General features: G+C 57.3%; 4 protein-coding genes across 4 annotated transcripts; 3 read left to right on the top strand and 1 right to left on the bottom strand.

The window, feature by feature from the left end:
• Window positions 1–2,004: 2,004 nt before the first annotated feature.
• Window positions 2,005–2,662, bottom strand: TRAVEDRAFT_141867 (uncharacterized protein). Its single transcript, XM_008036258.1, has 3 exons — window positions 2,643–2,662; window positions 2,470–2,586; window positions 2,005–2,421 (listed from the first exon to the last, which is right to left on the bottom strand). Exons 1-3 carry the CDS (start codon window positions 2,656–2,658, stop codon window positions 2,312–2,314), a joined length of 243 nt encoding a protein of 80 aa, XP_008034449.1. The 5' UTR covers window positions 2,659–2,662; the 3' UTR covers window positions 2,005–2,311.
• Window positions 2,663–4,629: 1,967 nt separating this feature from the next.
• On the top strand, window positions 4,630–6,025 carry TRAVEDRAFT_26561 (uncharacterized protein; the record flags this gene model as incomplete). The annotated part of the gene is made up of 2 exons (XM_008035373.1): window positions 4,630–4,670; window positions 4,742–6,025. A coding segment is annotated over exon 2 (827 nt), but the record flags the coding sequence as incomplete, so codon positions are not given.
• Window positions 6,026–8,908: 2,883 nt separating this feature from the next.
• TRAVEDRAFT_34375 (ferrochelatase) lies at window positions 8,909–10,313 on the top strand (the record flags this gene model as incomplete). Its single annotated transcript, XM_008035473.1, has 4 exons — window positions 8,909–8,935; window positions 9,169–9,630; window positions 9,686–10,054; window positions 10,107–10,313. 4 exons carry the CDS (start codon window positions 8,909–8,911, stop codon window positions 10,311–10,313), a joined length of 1,065 nt encoding a protein of 354 aa, XP_008033664.1.
• A 2,440-nt stretch (window positions 10,314–12,753) lies between these two features.
• MnP5s (peroxidase) lies at window positions 12,754–14,513 on the top strand (the record flags this gene model as incomplete). The annotated part of the gene is made up of 13 exons (XM_008035664.1): window positions 12,754–12,814; window positions 12,866–13,073; window positions 13,130–13,264; window positions 13,317–13,384; window positions 13,440–13,493; window positions 13,552–13,630; window positions 13,694–13,819; window positions 13,867–13,936; window positions 13,990–14,035; window positions 14,092–14,189; window positions 14,248–14,322; window positions 14,378–14,442; window positions 14,501–14,513. The coding sequence occupies 13 exons, from the start codon at window positions 12,754–12,756 to the stop codon at window positions 14,511–14,513; spliced, it is 1,098 nt and encodes a 365-aa protein (XP_008033855.1).
• Between the last annotated feature and the right edge of the window lie 162 nt (window positions 14,514–14,675).

A 14,675-nucleotide genomic window follows, 5' to 3' on the forward strand; every position in this document is an offset into this window, starting at 1 on the left:
GCGCGCCCCCGCGCTGCGCTCCGTCGCCTTCGCCGCTCTTCGTCGCGCGGTTGTTCAACCGGCATCTGGTCACGTCGCATCGGCGACCTTCGTCTCGTCTCTGGAATATACGGGCCATGCATGAGCCACGGGTGGAAGGAGGGGATATCGGACGGTCCTTGTTGTATCATAGGGAATGTACGCACCGAGTTGTACTGTACTTTAGGAAGAACGCGCGCAGCTTTGACGCCTCCTTGCAAGACCCTCAGCGCGCGATATGTGGATGTGAGCAGTGGACGGTACGCGCGCGGAACACCCGTGCGGCGGTCTTATACGCACCTTGGAGGAGAGCCGGCTATGGGTACCACCGGTGCCGGCATGCTGGATAAGCGGCTCGGCCGCTGGCCGAACTGATCGACGCGGGCCACTCATCCGCTCCCTTCGTGTCGCCGGGCTACTCACGAAGACGCCCCGATAGCCGACGGTCTGTGATTGCGACATGTGTCTAATTCGGAAGGTGGCAGGAACAATATATGCAAGTCTCGAGACCGATTTTTTGTAAGCAAAGCGACCTCTTCGAGCCTTTCATATGCAGAACAAGTTCCTGACGTAGTACCGCAATAACAGGTAATAACAGCTCCGACATGATGCCAAAAATATTATCTTGTGCTCTGGCAGTGTCCGCAGGTGTACGCGCCCAAGGTCCAGGGTCCTAGGACACTCGCAGCGCCTCGGTCGATTCCACGAACTTGACATTGCTTCATTCTTGCAACTGAGTACCCGGAGTCGAGAAGGCGACACTGCATTAATTGCGGTCGCGGGAGGACACCGTAACTCTGAGGCAAGTCCTACCTGGCTAGGAAGCCTCTCCTACTCTGCGAGGACGTTCACAGCCACCCTACGATGGTGAGCCTAATGATTGACGGGCCGTGCGCAATTTAGGTTGGTACGTTCCGACCGTGATCGCATTGATTTTGACGGGTTCGATTGTTGTACATCCAATGTGTACATGTTGTGCTCCCTATCAGCCCATGTAGACATCCAACGGTGTGAACATGCTACCTCTACAGGCTTTCTCTTGCCAGAAAGCGGGGTGGGCTGTGTTGCACAGACTCACGACAGCCTGAGAGTCTGACCGACCGCCATGAAGACGCACATTGTCCTGGTGGCGGCAGCGAGCCCGGCGCGGCCGCCTTCCCAAACCCTGCAGCTTCCATTACAATTGCGGCCCTGAACATTTACTTCTTACGAGTATGACATCGGCGCTGTCAAGCTGTACATGTGTCTATGGCAAGCGCGGGACGCAGAAGGTGAGAAGAGCCCGTATACAGAGTACGTAAATATATACTGCAGCTGGCGTTCTTGTCTCCGAACGGCGCTTCTTGTCGTACAGCCCGTTCCTAGCGTTCCTGGCCTACAAGATACGAGAATACCCGCTTCCCCCGGGTTTCATTGTCCTCGGAGTCATGTCTCTCTGAAACGGCCCCGAGGTGGTGGAGAGTCATGTCGAGTCGTCGTTGTCCTCCCCCTCGGAAGCGGTGTGTGTGCAAGCGCTTGTGTGCGTCGCGGTCACGTGACCAATTTAAGGATGCGCGACGCGTTTCTGCTCGACGCGTCGAAATTCGCGCACGACATTCTGAATCATCGAGGGCGAGGGAACGGGAAAAGGTTTGCATATGTGTACATACTTGATGAGTCTGGATCTAAGCAACATAGCCTACACGCATAGGGTCTTGCCGTCGTGCTCACGCTTAAGCCACCTCCGCCATCGCGGAAGCAGCAGTTGGAGACATCCAGTGCAACGGTACACATGGCTGTACGGTCCCCGGACTTAGGCGACTAGCGAGCAATATATTGAAGCTGTATCATAACAATTGTATAGACGTTTACATGACACATCGTTGTTGTACAGTTCGCGCCTGTACACTTACGCCCTGAAGACTTCGAGAACGAGTCGTGGCAGTGCGGGACTGACGGCGACGCCACAGCCAATGCTGATAAAGGGTTGTCACATTGACAGGATGCTAGTACATTAGACGTCGGGTAGTTACAATGACACGACAGAGCGCGAGAGTTCGGCTGGGAGATACAGTACACATCGTCCGTGGGCGAGAGAGCGAGGCTATTCAAGAAAGATACACACTAAGTTATAAAGATAATGTAGCGAGAGGGTAATGGGGTAGCAAATGCTAGTAGGTATAGCGTTCAAAACGTCCGGGATGGTGGTATGTGGAGGCTGGGTGCAACAAGAAGAGCAAGATCGAAAACAGGGAGAAGGGAGAGCGATAGCGAGGGGGTCGAGGTCGGCGTGCGCCTTAAATGGTGCTGGCGACTACCATCTGCGTCGATCTGACTGCAATGCTGCCAGGGTTTGTCGTGCAGCCTCTTCTCGAACGGCGTACTGGCTCGGGCCACACGAGCGACCGTATTCTACGCCCCTGACTACACGACGTCAGAAACAGGTGCATTATATTGTATCGAGAGACTTACTGTACGCTATTGCCGTCCACATCGGCTGGTGTAATGGCCCGGACTGGAAGACGTCCCAGCCGAGAAGATGTACGCCTCCATTGGCTTGGAGGTAGTTGTTAAGACGCATGCGCCAGTCTGCAACGCAAGCGGAATGTCAGGCAAGGTCCACGACGACAGCGGGATGGACGTACGGTCGATAGATGCCATAACGGTGCAGGAGTGTCTCTGAGGTGGTGGTGGATGGTGGTGGTGGACTGAAGAGGAAGGTAACGATGACCGATGACTCTTCCCGACTGCGACGTCAGCCTATATAGGCCCCTTCGCGCTCTACGGTGCAACTGGCAACGTTCGAATACCCGTGAGTCACAGTATTGCGCACAGCATACGGGGCTCGTTATTCGATGATTCAGCGGATCCGGAGGATGGATCCTAGGACAAGCCGCAGGGCGAGCGGGTCAGTGTACGGAGCAGACCGCGTCGGCAGTCAGCTAGACATATGGCGCATATGCTTGCGAAACGTACAAGACAGCTCTAAATGCGGCAACATTGCCCGGGGCGCGCCCACGGAGTGACATCAGAGGGCGCGCAGCGGCTGCTGTGCTTCCCGGCTGGTAGGCCTGCGGGCGTGCGTGGCTGGAAACATTTAGACCAGTATATCGGCCTTCGACGTGCTGCTGGGTGGCCAGGAACTGCGTGAGTCACCGTATTCGCCGGCGGGGTGGCTGCATTGACTCGACGTCCGAGGGGGCGCGGTACCCATCACTGGAGACGGTCCTCGGCACGTGCTTTCACAGGGAGTCATGTCTAGCATCAGCTTCAGATGCTAGCATAGCAAATCCACAGATTGTGAGACGCACCTTAGGCCTTAACCCCGTTCGCGCCACGACACTACTTGCCATCGTGGGTTTCCACGTAGGCGCGTCACACCCTAGGAACCCTGCCTCGATGTCACGGCCACAGCTCAAGCTGCGCATGAGCTCCGTTCTACTCAATTGCTCTCCATGGCAACGTCGATTGAGGAAGCATTCACCGACACCGGTGGGAGGCCTCGAGGCAGCACAAGCCATGGCACTGCGCAAACAAGAACGCTTCGCCGCGGCGCTACGAAGATTCACTCTCCGGAGACCCGTGGCGGAATGGTGTCGATCCGAAGTCTTCTTCGGCTTGTGAATCACCATCTTGACTTGGCTCGCAGATTGGCTCAGTAGTGCCATCTGCTTCTTGAGTTCCGTCAACGTGAGACGCTCCCATGCGCGGGCCCCATGCTGCCGAAGGACGAGCCGCTTGTCCTTGCTCCGGCTCGTTGTTTTCTGTTGCGGCGAAGCACCGCAGCCCCAGACAGTACGTGGTGCAGCCTATGATGTGTGATTGAAACTGGATGGCCAGCGAGAGGGAACTGCACGAACGTCCGACGTCGAGGATGGATGGCAAGAGTCAAACGCGTCTGGGCGTCATGCGGTGCCGTAGCAATGGCGAGATTAGATTAGATAACCACGTGCGCGTTTGTGTTCAGAGAGTGGCCGGCTCGGGCTCGAGCGCAAACGGCCCGCTTTTGTCTGCGCTCTCATGTGCAGAGCGATCTGTATCCCCGTCCTTGCTCTCGACGTCCATCTCGCTTGCTAGTACCAACGCATCTTGTTGCTTCTCTGTCGCGCCGACATCTGCCAGGTGCTCCGTGTTTGCTAGGTATGTCTGCGTGTTCCGGGAACACGCCTCGGCAGCGCGCTCACGACTCCCACTTACAGCAAAACGCCGCGCATACCTCAGGATCTTACACAATCTATACACATTAGATACCGGCAACATCTCAGCTTCTCAGTCCGCCCTCTCGGCCGTTCGAAGCGCTTGTATACACGGACGTCCGGAAGCTGTCGAAGGATTATAGAGCACCTCGTTGTGGCAACCTGGTATGTCTGTGTTCCGTATAGCGCGCATGTCGCGTCACGTTTGTCTCATATGTCTCTGTTTGGGTGAAATTGGATGCTAGTCTGCGAGGATGGACGGGTTTGACAACATTACCGCGATACCAGGCTCCCGCCATCCAATTGTCATACCCGACTCCCGCCTCGACGCATCGTCGTCGTCATCCCATACGCCCACCCCGCCCTCTACCGATTCCAGCAACCTCTCTCTTCCTACCCTTCGCAGCCGCCGCAAGCCGGCCAGGACCTTCAAATCCCCGTCCGCCAATGAGCCTGCGGGGTGGGAAGGTATCATCGGTAAGCGCCCATTTAGCAGAGACCCGTGTCACGTGCTAACATTGATCGCGTTGTGTCACTGTCACTGTCAGTTCCCCACAAACGGGGAACCCCGCCGTACGAAAAGCCTCCGTCGCGGCAGTCGACATCCGAGTCCGCTCGGTCGTCGCCACCAATATCCATACCCGCTAGGAGGGCCGCGGCGCAGCGCAAAGTGCCGTTATTGCCACTCTACCATCCCCTTGGCCCCCTTGCGCAGTCTCTGCCAGAACTCGATCCCGGATATTTCGGCCTGCCGGGCTCGCTGAATATCGAAGACCCGGACGACCAGCGTGAAGGCGATCCCGCGAGACGCTCAACGTCGCGTACGCAGCGACCGGGACAGAAGACTCGCGAGCGCGAAATGGGTGACGACGATGCGCAGACTAACGGCACCCCGAATGGCACGGGCAAGCCTGGCGCGGAGGCCGCGACCAAAAACCCAAGCCCGCGCAAGCGGCGTGGGGGCGGTGCCAAGCGCAAGAGGAAGGACGCGGACGATGGGGATCCCGCCTTCCCTGCGCCCCCAGCGAAACGCACACGCAACCCGCGTGGTGCAAACTTAAACGTGCCCGTCGCGCCCTCCCCTCTCATCAGCGAGGCGGTTGTCGCGTCGGACCTCGTGGAGGATGCCGTCGAGGGGGGCGGGGAGCCGGACGCGCCACCGGAGGAAGCACCTCCCGCGCCGAAGCGGAGCGCGCGTACGCGGAAACCGCGTGCAAAACCGGCGAAGCGCAGGGACTCAAGCGGCAGCGCGAGTACGACCACGTCTGTGTCGGTGACCATAACAGCAACGGCCAAGTCTGCTGCACAGTCACAGCTGGAGGGCGAGCCCGCAGTGGAAGTGGCACCCGAAGCGAAGCCCGAGCCCGCAGCAGCGCCGCAGGAAGACACCCCGACCCCGGCGCAGGCTGAAGAGCTTATCGTACCGCAGAAGGAGGTCGAGAAGAAAGTCGAGGAGCTTCCTCCCTCACCGTCAGAACCACCTCACGATGAGACACCCGCTATTGTTGCGCCGGCTGTCATCCCTAAGCGCGAAGAGCCCCCGCCGAAAGCCAGTGCGCCCGCCGACCCCCCGGCTCCGCCGCCGCCGCCGCCCCCTCGCCATATCTCTCCGCCTCCGATGCCAGCGCCCGTACCGGTACCACCGCCGCAGAAAGAAGAGCGCGAAGAAGGCGAGTTAAGCGATGACGCGTGACGTCAGGAACCAGGAGCCTGCATCGCGGGATGATACGGAGACTGTGGGAGGCGGTGGATTGTACATATCTAGTAGTTTGGTTCTCTCTTTGGCACATCTCCTCTGGTCCGGGTCCGGGCTCGTTAATCCCACTGTATACTACCTCGTCGTACGCTGTCGCGCCCACATGTACCGCATAGCTGTAGCCTGTCTCCCCGCTGTGTAAATGTATGAGCTATTATTTCTCTGTGATGTCGTTTGTAATGTCGTTTGTGGTTGCTGTGTGGATTGCGCATACTTCTGCTAGGACGGTGTGGTCTGTGACTGCTAAGATGCAGCGTAGCTGTGCAAAAGAAGGACCACGAATTGATGTCTTGAAACGAAGTACGACAGGACGATCAATTCTCGCACCACAATGCTTTCCAAACTGCTATTCGGACGTTGTGTCGGAGGCCAATATATCATCCACAATGTATCATCGTAAGGAGCGGGCTGTAACCGTAACACGTTGACCAGTGAAGAATTCTGACCGCCCAGGGTCTATTGAGTAACAAGTTCCGCCGGTGCTGTCACTGTCAGAGTCGGCTCCCGGATGCAGAGTAGCACCGCTCCGGTCGCACCAGCGGCGGACCCACAGGGTCCTCATGTATTGCGCCAGTATCGTGGAGTCTTATCCGTGTTTGAGGCTCCAAACGCCCGCCCTTATTGACTCGGTGTGCATCGTCGTTAGTCAACCACGGGTTCCGAGTGGGCGATTGTACACCCCGGTGGGGACGGAGTCCTGTTGAGTCAACCGGGAACCTCGGGCTCAGGATTCAAACACAGCCCCATCGCGCGGCAAAGAGGGAAGATCCTTGAGCCGGGACTCGTCGTAAGCTGGTGTGTTGAACTCGGCCATACACGCATGCGCGCGCCTCGCTGAAATATCAGCGTGAAGCTGTGTACGAGTACACACCGCTTGAATGATTGCAGTCCAAGGTCCTTGAGGAAGCTATCGAGATCCATGTTCCCTACCGGAGGAGCGCCGACCTGTGGTTCATGACTGCATAGATGACAACGGTGAGAACATAATGGAGCGGGGTCTAGTTGTGCCCGAGGTGCCATAGCCTACCTGGGGTGTAGAAACCACTGATACTAGTAAATTTCGGCTCAAAAGGGCTAGTCGCGCTAACGGCTAAATGTCCGTTGCGGCCGACAGTACCGCATTGCTGTGGACGAACCATGAGGTCGAGCTGCGAGACGGCTTGTTTTAGAGGGACTCAACCGGTTATAATCGGTCATATTCGGCGCCACTACGACCGTGGTCGGAAGCCATCAAGCCGCGACCTTACTCGTTCTTGAAGATACCCTACCGTTGTTGAGCGGTTGTCAATATGGCGTCGAGACAAGAGAGGGAAATCAGCGACTACTCACCTTGGGACTGTGGCGTCCAGGACCCTTTTGGGGCCGTGAACACTACATGGTTTTATCGTCTTCTCGACTAGTCTTCGAAGATGGAGTAATGTCATGCTCGTCAAATATAGCCCGGGCCGCTGGGGATAGGACCATTATCCTTCGTCTAGAATGCGCAGACCGCAAGGACCAGTTGGCATGCGGCACCATGACACAAGTAGTAATATGCAGGTACCCACTAGATACGGAAGCAGTCAACGGAGATTTCAGAGCCGAGCCTCATCGTAAGCTCGCTGGTGAGGTTCAGCCACCGTATATCTGCGCACCGTCAGAAATGCCGCCGCGAAGCAGTACTTGGTTTCGTCCAGGGTCGCCGAAGGTCATCTGCACCTATGGACATTTTCCACGACCGCCGGGGGAGCGGCGGCGGCGGACTTTAGAGTCACAGCATATCGGCGGCGGCGCGGACGTAATTAAGCTGGGGTCGAGCGGTGCGGGTGATCTCAGGTCCAAGTATCAGCTCGAAAGGGCTCTTTACAAAGCCATACACGTCCGTTGTGTCCGTCGTCACCGCTATGCTGTGGGAAGACCATATGGTCAGTCTGCGCAATGACTTATTATGGAAGGACTCATCTGGACATGTTCGGCGGCGAACAACGCGGTCTCACGAGTGGGCGGCCAACAGCCGTAGATCTACGTCTTCATCTTGTGGATAGAAGCATGGAGGCTGTGTATGCAGTATTGCTGTGGCAAAATGTCACGGTGTTGGTAGTCCGCGAAAGCAATGCGGTCCATATGATGTAGACAATATTCACCGGGAGATAATGCGCGCACTAATGCCAATGGGGTAAAGGGTTTTCTCTTCATGAGCACCGAATAAATCATAGCTTCCGTGCAGAGGGGATAAGGCACGTCAAGAACTGAAATAAGAGCAACAGGAAAGTATACCGGGCAAGCGTCGACTGGAAGTTGTACTTTTACCTCGCGGCCGCTCGGTGCCTGTCCCTCCCATCAAATAACCTCAGATCTACGGCTAAACACATGGCTGGGATCGGGCCAGGCGTCGAACAAGAACGATAGAGTGCGCACCCATTACGCGCTGTGTCGTTCTCATCGCAGGCAGGCGGGCCCAATCGACCGGCGGGGCGACGTGGAGGCGTGAGCATAGGAGCGTGGCCGGATCATCCGGTGTATTGCCTTTCGTCAAGATGCTTACATGGCGCCTAAAAGAGCTAATGCCAGTAACAACCCGTTTGAAGCGGAATGCTTACTGGGCTTAGCGGAGTAAGCTCCGCGGTAGTAAGTCTGGGACTCGGGCGACAGGCGTGGGTGACGTTCGCACCCAAAATGTCTCCCACTTCATTGGATCATCCCACCAGCCCAGCTCGGCTCTATAAACCCTCTTCCACGTCCTCCTGGGTTTCGAGACGACCACCATGTTTCAGGCTACACGCAAAACCGCGTTCGCTCGCTCTTTGACGCGCTCGCTGGCAACACTCAACAATGCTCCGCCGGCGGGGAAGAGGTGAGGGGCCGACGCGCGTGAGTGATGCATATATGCGTTTCTGACACATTTCCTCAGTCCAACAGGTATGCCGGAGCGCCTGATATCGCCACGGGGAGCTGACGTGTCGGGGACGTAGCGATTGTGATGCTGAACATGGGCGGTCCGTCAACGGTACGTACCATGTCGCATTCATTCGGTCCGGTCTCGCAAGGAGGCAAAGTGCCTCGCTCCGGGTACATACTCACTGAGAGAGGATAATCTGTGGGAAGACCCTACTCTATCATGCAGAAACTCTCGTACAGTGGGAAACGCTTCAGGCTCGCGTGGCCGTGCCACCTCTAGCGGCGAGGCTCCAGGAAGCGTGCTGTCTGCAGCTAGCACATTGGTATTGACTCTTTATTCAGGTACCCGAGACCCACGACTTCCTCAAGAACCTCTTCATGGACGGTGATCTCATCCCCTTGCCCTTCCAATCCGTCCTCGCGCCATGGATAGCAAGACGCCGCACACCACAAATCGAGAAGCAGTATGAAGACATAGGTGGTGGTTCCCCTATCCTCCACTACACAAAGCTACAGGGCGAACGCATGGCCACGATTCTTGACGAACTGCACCCTGCCACGGCACCCCACAAGAGCTATGTCGCGTTCCGCTATGCGCGTCCCCTTACGGACGAGACGGCCCGGCAGATAAAGGCAGATGGCGTCAAGCGCGCGATCGCGTTCACGCAGTATCCCCAGTACAGCTGCAGCACCACAGGGAGCAGTCTGAACGAGCTGTATCGGAAGGGCAAGACGAGCGACTTCGGGGACGGGGTAGAATGGAGTGTGATTGACCGGTGGGGTACTCATCCCGGTTTTATCGAGGTATGTCCGTCGCGATGTGTTCTCGAAGCTGCGCAGCTTAACGTGCTGCATACAGGCGGTCGCGCAGAACATCGAGCGTGCGCTGGCGAAGTTCCCTGCCGAGAAGCGCTCAGAGACGGTCCTGCTCTTCTCCGCACATTCGCTCCCGATGTCCGTGGTGAACCGCGGCGACCCCTACATTCTCGAAGTCTCGGCGACAGTGTCCACAGTCATGGACCGCCTCGGCCACTCGAATCCGTATCGGCTTGTCTGGCAGTCCCAGGTTGGGCCTTCGGCGTGGATGGGCATGCAGACGAGCGAGGCAATCAAGGGTCTCGCCCGACTTGGGAAGAAGCAGGTGGTGCTCGTGCCGATCGCGTTCACAAGCGACCATATTGAGACGCTGTACGAACTAGATCTCGAGTACGTCAAGGAGGGACAAGAGGTAAGCAATCCGCATATAGTTGCACCTTCTCTGCGACTGACCATCTTTGCAGCTCGGCATGGAGGTCCACCGCGCAGAGTCTTTAAATGACTCTCCCGTGTTCATCCGTGCTCTCGCGGATATGGCCGCGGCGCATTTGAAGGACTACACCGGCGGAAAGATCGGCCCGACCAGCCTCCAGCTGGGCTTGCGGTGTCCTGGCTGCACAAATGCCACGTGCGGAGCGCAGAAGACGTGGTTCGCCAAGGGCGGCCGATAGTCTACCGCGTCGCTGCTGACCCCGGCTGGTGTTGTTATATGTATCCTGCTTTCTTGGTACGACGTCGCTCTCTTGTACGGCTATACACATTCCCTGCTCTGCAATTTTCCGACGCCGTGGTTTGCTGCTTCTCAACGATGCGACATGAGGCCTTGCAGAACATCGAATGTTAGCAAAAGCGATGTCCGCCAACATTGACCAATCCCATGCCGTGTCCAGCCTCGAATTCGCGTCCAGGTGAGCCGGTTGCAGTCCCTATGAGTTCGGCGATGAATCAGCATGTTCGCAGCGTCGAGGCATACAGGCACCCCGATTCACGTGAATGCGTCTTCAATCGCCAGATTATTGCCACCGACGCTCTCCCAAAGCCGCTGCCGCATTGTCCTCGACGCCCTAAACTCCTGTTCACAGAAATGGCAACGTCTGTCAGACACGCCAGTGTGGGGGGCGCGGACCGCGAACAAGGGTATGCCGTCATACACGGGCTGGGAAGGGTGCCCGACTGCGACATTTTCCACGTCTCTGGGAGGATAAGCTGATACACGTCATAAACAGACTCTCCGTGAGTCAGAGACACGGCGGCGGGCCATGCCTTCCGGCTGCCCAGATAGCAGGGATCCCGGGTCGTCGCCGCTCCCACCGTCTGGTGAGCAACACACGAAACACTCCTCGTTCGCGTGTCCCGTAACCAGAAGTGGTGGAGCACCTCGAAAAATCAGGGAAAGCAGTGACTCAGCCTCGGTGGAGTGGATTTCTACCGTCAGTCTGATTTCCCAGCACAATCTCATGCATGCGCATCTTTGTACTGCCCACTTCCGGCTATGATAGTACGCAGGACTCCGGCAGTGCTGGGATGTCGGCCGAGCACCAAGAACGCTAAAAGAGGGTGGCGGCTTATTATAGAACGTGTGAGTCGCTGTCTACCTTTCCCAGTCTACGGTGTGCTGACAGCGTAGATGTACGGCAGATTAGCTTCCAATGGGGATGAGAGAAGCGTGGGCGGTGGGTACCATCTCCCGCGCTTTGAGGATTACCGCGCGAGCGGCATCGCCACTATAACCTCTACGGCACGGGATGGGCCCCCGCTCCAGTGGCTATGCCTCAGGCTGGCTCCCCTGGCTAACGTGGACAACGCCAAGCCACACCACAACTTGGCGATCCCCCCACGAAAAGTCTAACGGTACCGTAGAGGATGCCAAGCCCAAACTCGAGGTGAGAGCCCGGCAGACAATGTATCGAGCCCACTGAACGGCAGAAGTGTGATCGTCTGACGTATCACTGGCATTCTGAGATGCCGTCTAAATGACCCTTGCGCCGGCCTTGCCGATCCATGGGGGCATGTGCAAAGCCGAAAACGGGGCGAGTGCGCGCGCCGTACCAAGTACAGGGATTCGGAAATAGGACAGCACCCGCGGGGCTTAATATTAGCACAGGCAGTCCAAAAATTGTCGTGCCGAGTCCTTGAGACTGGAGTGGCGCTGTTCGTGGGTTTGGTAGAGGGTGCCTGGGACCGCAAGCATCCGCAGCCACAACGAATCCTTCGAGCCGAATCAAGTCGTCGGACCGGGTACGGAGGATTGACACCAGTACTCCCTCCCGTCGGACGACTAGGTATGTATCTCCGTGTCTGCGACATAAGTTGTCTTGGTATGTACGCCTACTACTTGTCTTGCGAATTCTTTGAGCTGATTAACCTCGAAATACCAGAATGAGCTGATTAAACTCTCGCCAAAGGATACCCAGAGTACTGGTCTTGCATCACAGACATCAGGGTGCGAATGATATACCGCTGCGTCCTGTGGGAGACACCTCGGCACTTGCACATCGTAAGCACATACCGGGCCCGCCGACGCTGACCCCTGTTGTTGACAGACTGCCCGACGATGCGGTATGAGACATCCATCCACGGCGCCGTTGCGCCTGCCACTCAGCGCAGCCCCATCCCAGCGGCACGTATGTCTCCTTTCACACTCTAGACTGCGTACATGGCTGATACTCTCTTTCAAATAGACCGAGCGTGCGGAGCGCTCCCACCGACGAGCGATCGGTGCCTCTCCCTGGCTCGCCGCCGTCCGACAAACATCATACCCGGATCCGCCACAGACCGCTGTCATGAGAGGCCGGCGTGCTAGTTTCCACTTCTCCCATGAGGGGCGCGACCGCAGGCTCCGCCGTGCTTCGGCGCAACCCTCGTTCTAGGGACGCAGGCCTGCGGAAGCGAGGCGTAGCGCTATACGTAGTAAGTAACGCCTCGCGAGCGGGTGTTCTCGCTCGCATGTTCACAATCATCCGCCAGTGATTGGACAGTTCGTGGTCGACGTGCTCTCATCTGCAAATTCCAGACAGAGTGCAGCGCTCTTGCTTGGGTATAAAGGATGCCCTCGAGGTTGCCAAAACGTCAGGACATCCAGTTCTCTGCCGGTCTCCCACTCATCGCACAATGGCCTTCAAGACACTTGCGAGCTTCGTCTCTGTCCTTGCCGCCCTCCAGGTCGCCAGCGGTCTGTTCTTCTCCTTCTCTACTCGTTTTCAACCTGCTGACATTGCACCAGGTGCCCTTACCCGCCGGGTCGCTTGCCCCGACGGCGTGAACACGGCTACCAACGCGGCGTGCTGCCAGCTCTTCGCCGTCCGCGATGACATCCAGAAGAACCTGTTCGACAACGGCGAGTGCGGTGAGGACGTCCACGAGTCCCTCCGTCTCACCTTCCACGACGCCATTGGCTTCTCCCGCTCTGCGGAGGCTAACGGCACCTTCGGGTGGGTCCATACACCTATCACGACGTCGAAGCGTTGCTGAATCCTTCTCTTCACAGCGGCGGCGGCGCGGACGGCTCGATCTCCATCTTCGCGTCCATCGAGACCAACTTCCACGCGAGTCTTGGTATCGACGAGATCGTCGGCGAGCAGGCACCTTTCATTGCCCGCCACAACATCAGCGTCGGCGACTTGTACGTCTTCTACTGCTATATCTCGAACCTCTCCTAACACAAAGTCGTGCAGCATCCAGTTCGCTGGAGCCGTCGGTGTCAGCAACTGCCCTGGCGCCCCGCGCCTGCAGTTCCTGCTTGGTGGGTTACCAACTCTCCAAAGCCTTGGTTCTTTACTGAGCCGCGTCTATCCCAGGCCGTCCTAACGCCACTCAGCCCGCGCCCGACAAGACCATCCCGGAGCCGTTCGGTAGGAATCAAGAAACGGCGTGGCCTGTAAGGAGTTACTGACGCGTTCGCAACACTAGACACCGTTGATAGTATTCTCGCCCGTTTCTTGGACGCCGCTGACTTCAGCCCGGCGGAGGTCGTCGCTCTGCTTGCGTCGTATGTACCCTTCGAGCTCGTCGTTTCATTCTAACACTGACGCGCACGCTCACACATCAACAGGCACACCATCGCTGCGGCCGACGAGGTCGACCCGACGATTCCCGGAACGCCCTTTGACTCCACGCCCGAGCTTTTCGACACCCAGTTCTTCATCGAGACTCAGCTGCGCGGCACTGGGTTCCCTGGGTACGCTGTCCTGTGCTATGACGCGGAACGTTACTGATGTAGAGCAGAACGGCCGGCAACCAGGGTGAGGTCTTGTCCCCTCTTCCCGGAGAGATGCGCCTGCAGTCCGACTCTGAGGTAAGATCACGCCTCGGCGGTTGTATGCGCGGACTCAACAAATTTCTTTCTAGCTCGCTCGTGACTCTCGGACTGCCTGCGAGTGGCAGTCCATGGTCAGTAAGTATTGCTCAATTTCTCTATACTAGACTATGTCCTGACTCGTATTTCACCAGACAACCAGTCCAAGATGATGACTGCCTTCGCGGCTGCCATGGCTAAGCTCGCAGTTATCGGCCAGGACGTCAGCCAGTTGATCGACTGCTCTGAAGTGGTGGGTTCTCACACGTACCTTGCTGCTCTGACACATTGACCAATGTTTTCGCGAATAGATCCCGATGCCGCCGCCCCCGGCGAGCGCCGCGCACTTCCCCGCCGGACTCAGCAACGCGGACGTCGAGCAGGCTGTGCGTGTTTCGATGTTGATGTTCTTCCCCATGTTGCTCACGTATGCCGATTTAGTGCGCCGAGACACCCTTCCCGACTCTCCAGACCGACCCCGGACCCGAGACCTCGGTGGCCCCGGTGTAAGTGACTCCAATGCTATCTCACCTGCTAGGCTCTAACTCCTGGATCTCTCTCTAGCCCCCCGTCTTAAGCTAAGCGCGGAGATGTCAGCCGAGTGCTTTGTTTATTTAGAGATTTTCGTGTGTTACCATGCGGTCCCCATGTGTTGATTGTTATCGAGGAATACACATACATATTATTATGACTCTGTCGAACTTGAACGCCTGCCTAATGTGGACACTGCGGCCATTGC

Source organism: Trametes versicolor (assembly GCF_000271585.1).
Source record: "Trametes versicolor FP-101664 SS1 unplaced genomic scaffold TRAVEscaffold_2, whole genome shotgun sequence".
NCBI classification, from domain to species: Eukaryota; Fungi; Basidiomycota; class Agaricomycetes; order Polyporales; family Polyporaceae; genus Trametes; species Trametes versicolor.

What these genes read in the sequence shown, in the direction of transcription:
- TRAVEDRAFT_141867 (XM_008036258.1), bottom strand. An exon ending in GTGGACGGCAATAGCGTACA is followed by an intron (nt 2,422 to 2,469) that starts GTAAGTCTCTCG and finishes GACGTCGTGTAG; the next exon opens with TCAGGGGCGTAGAATACGGT.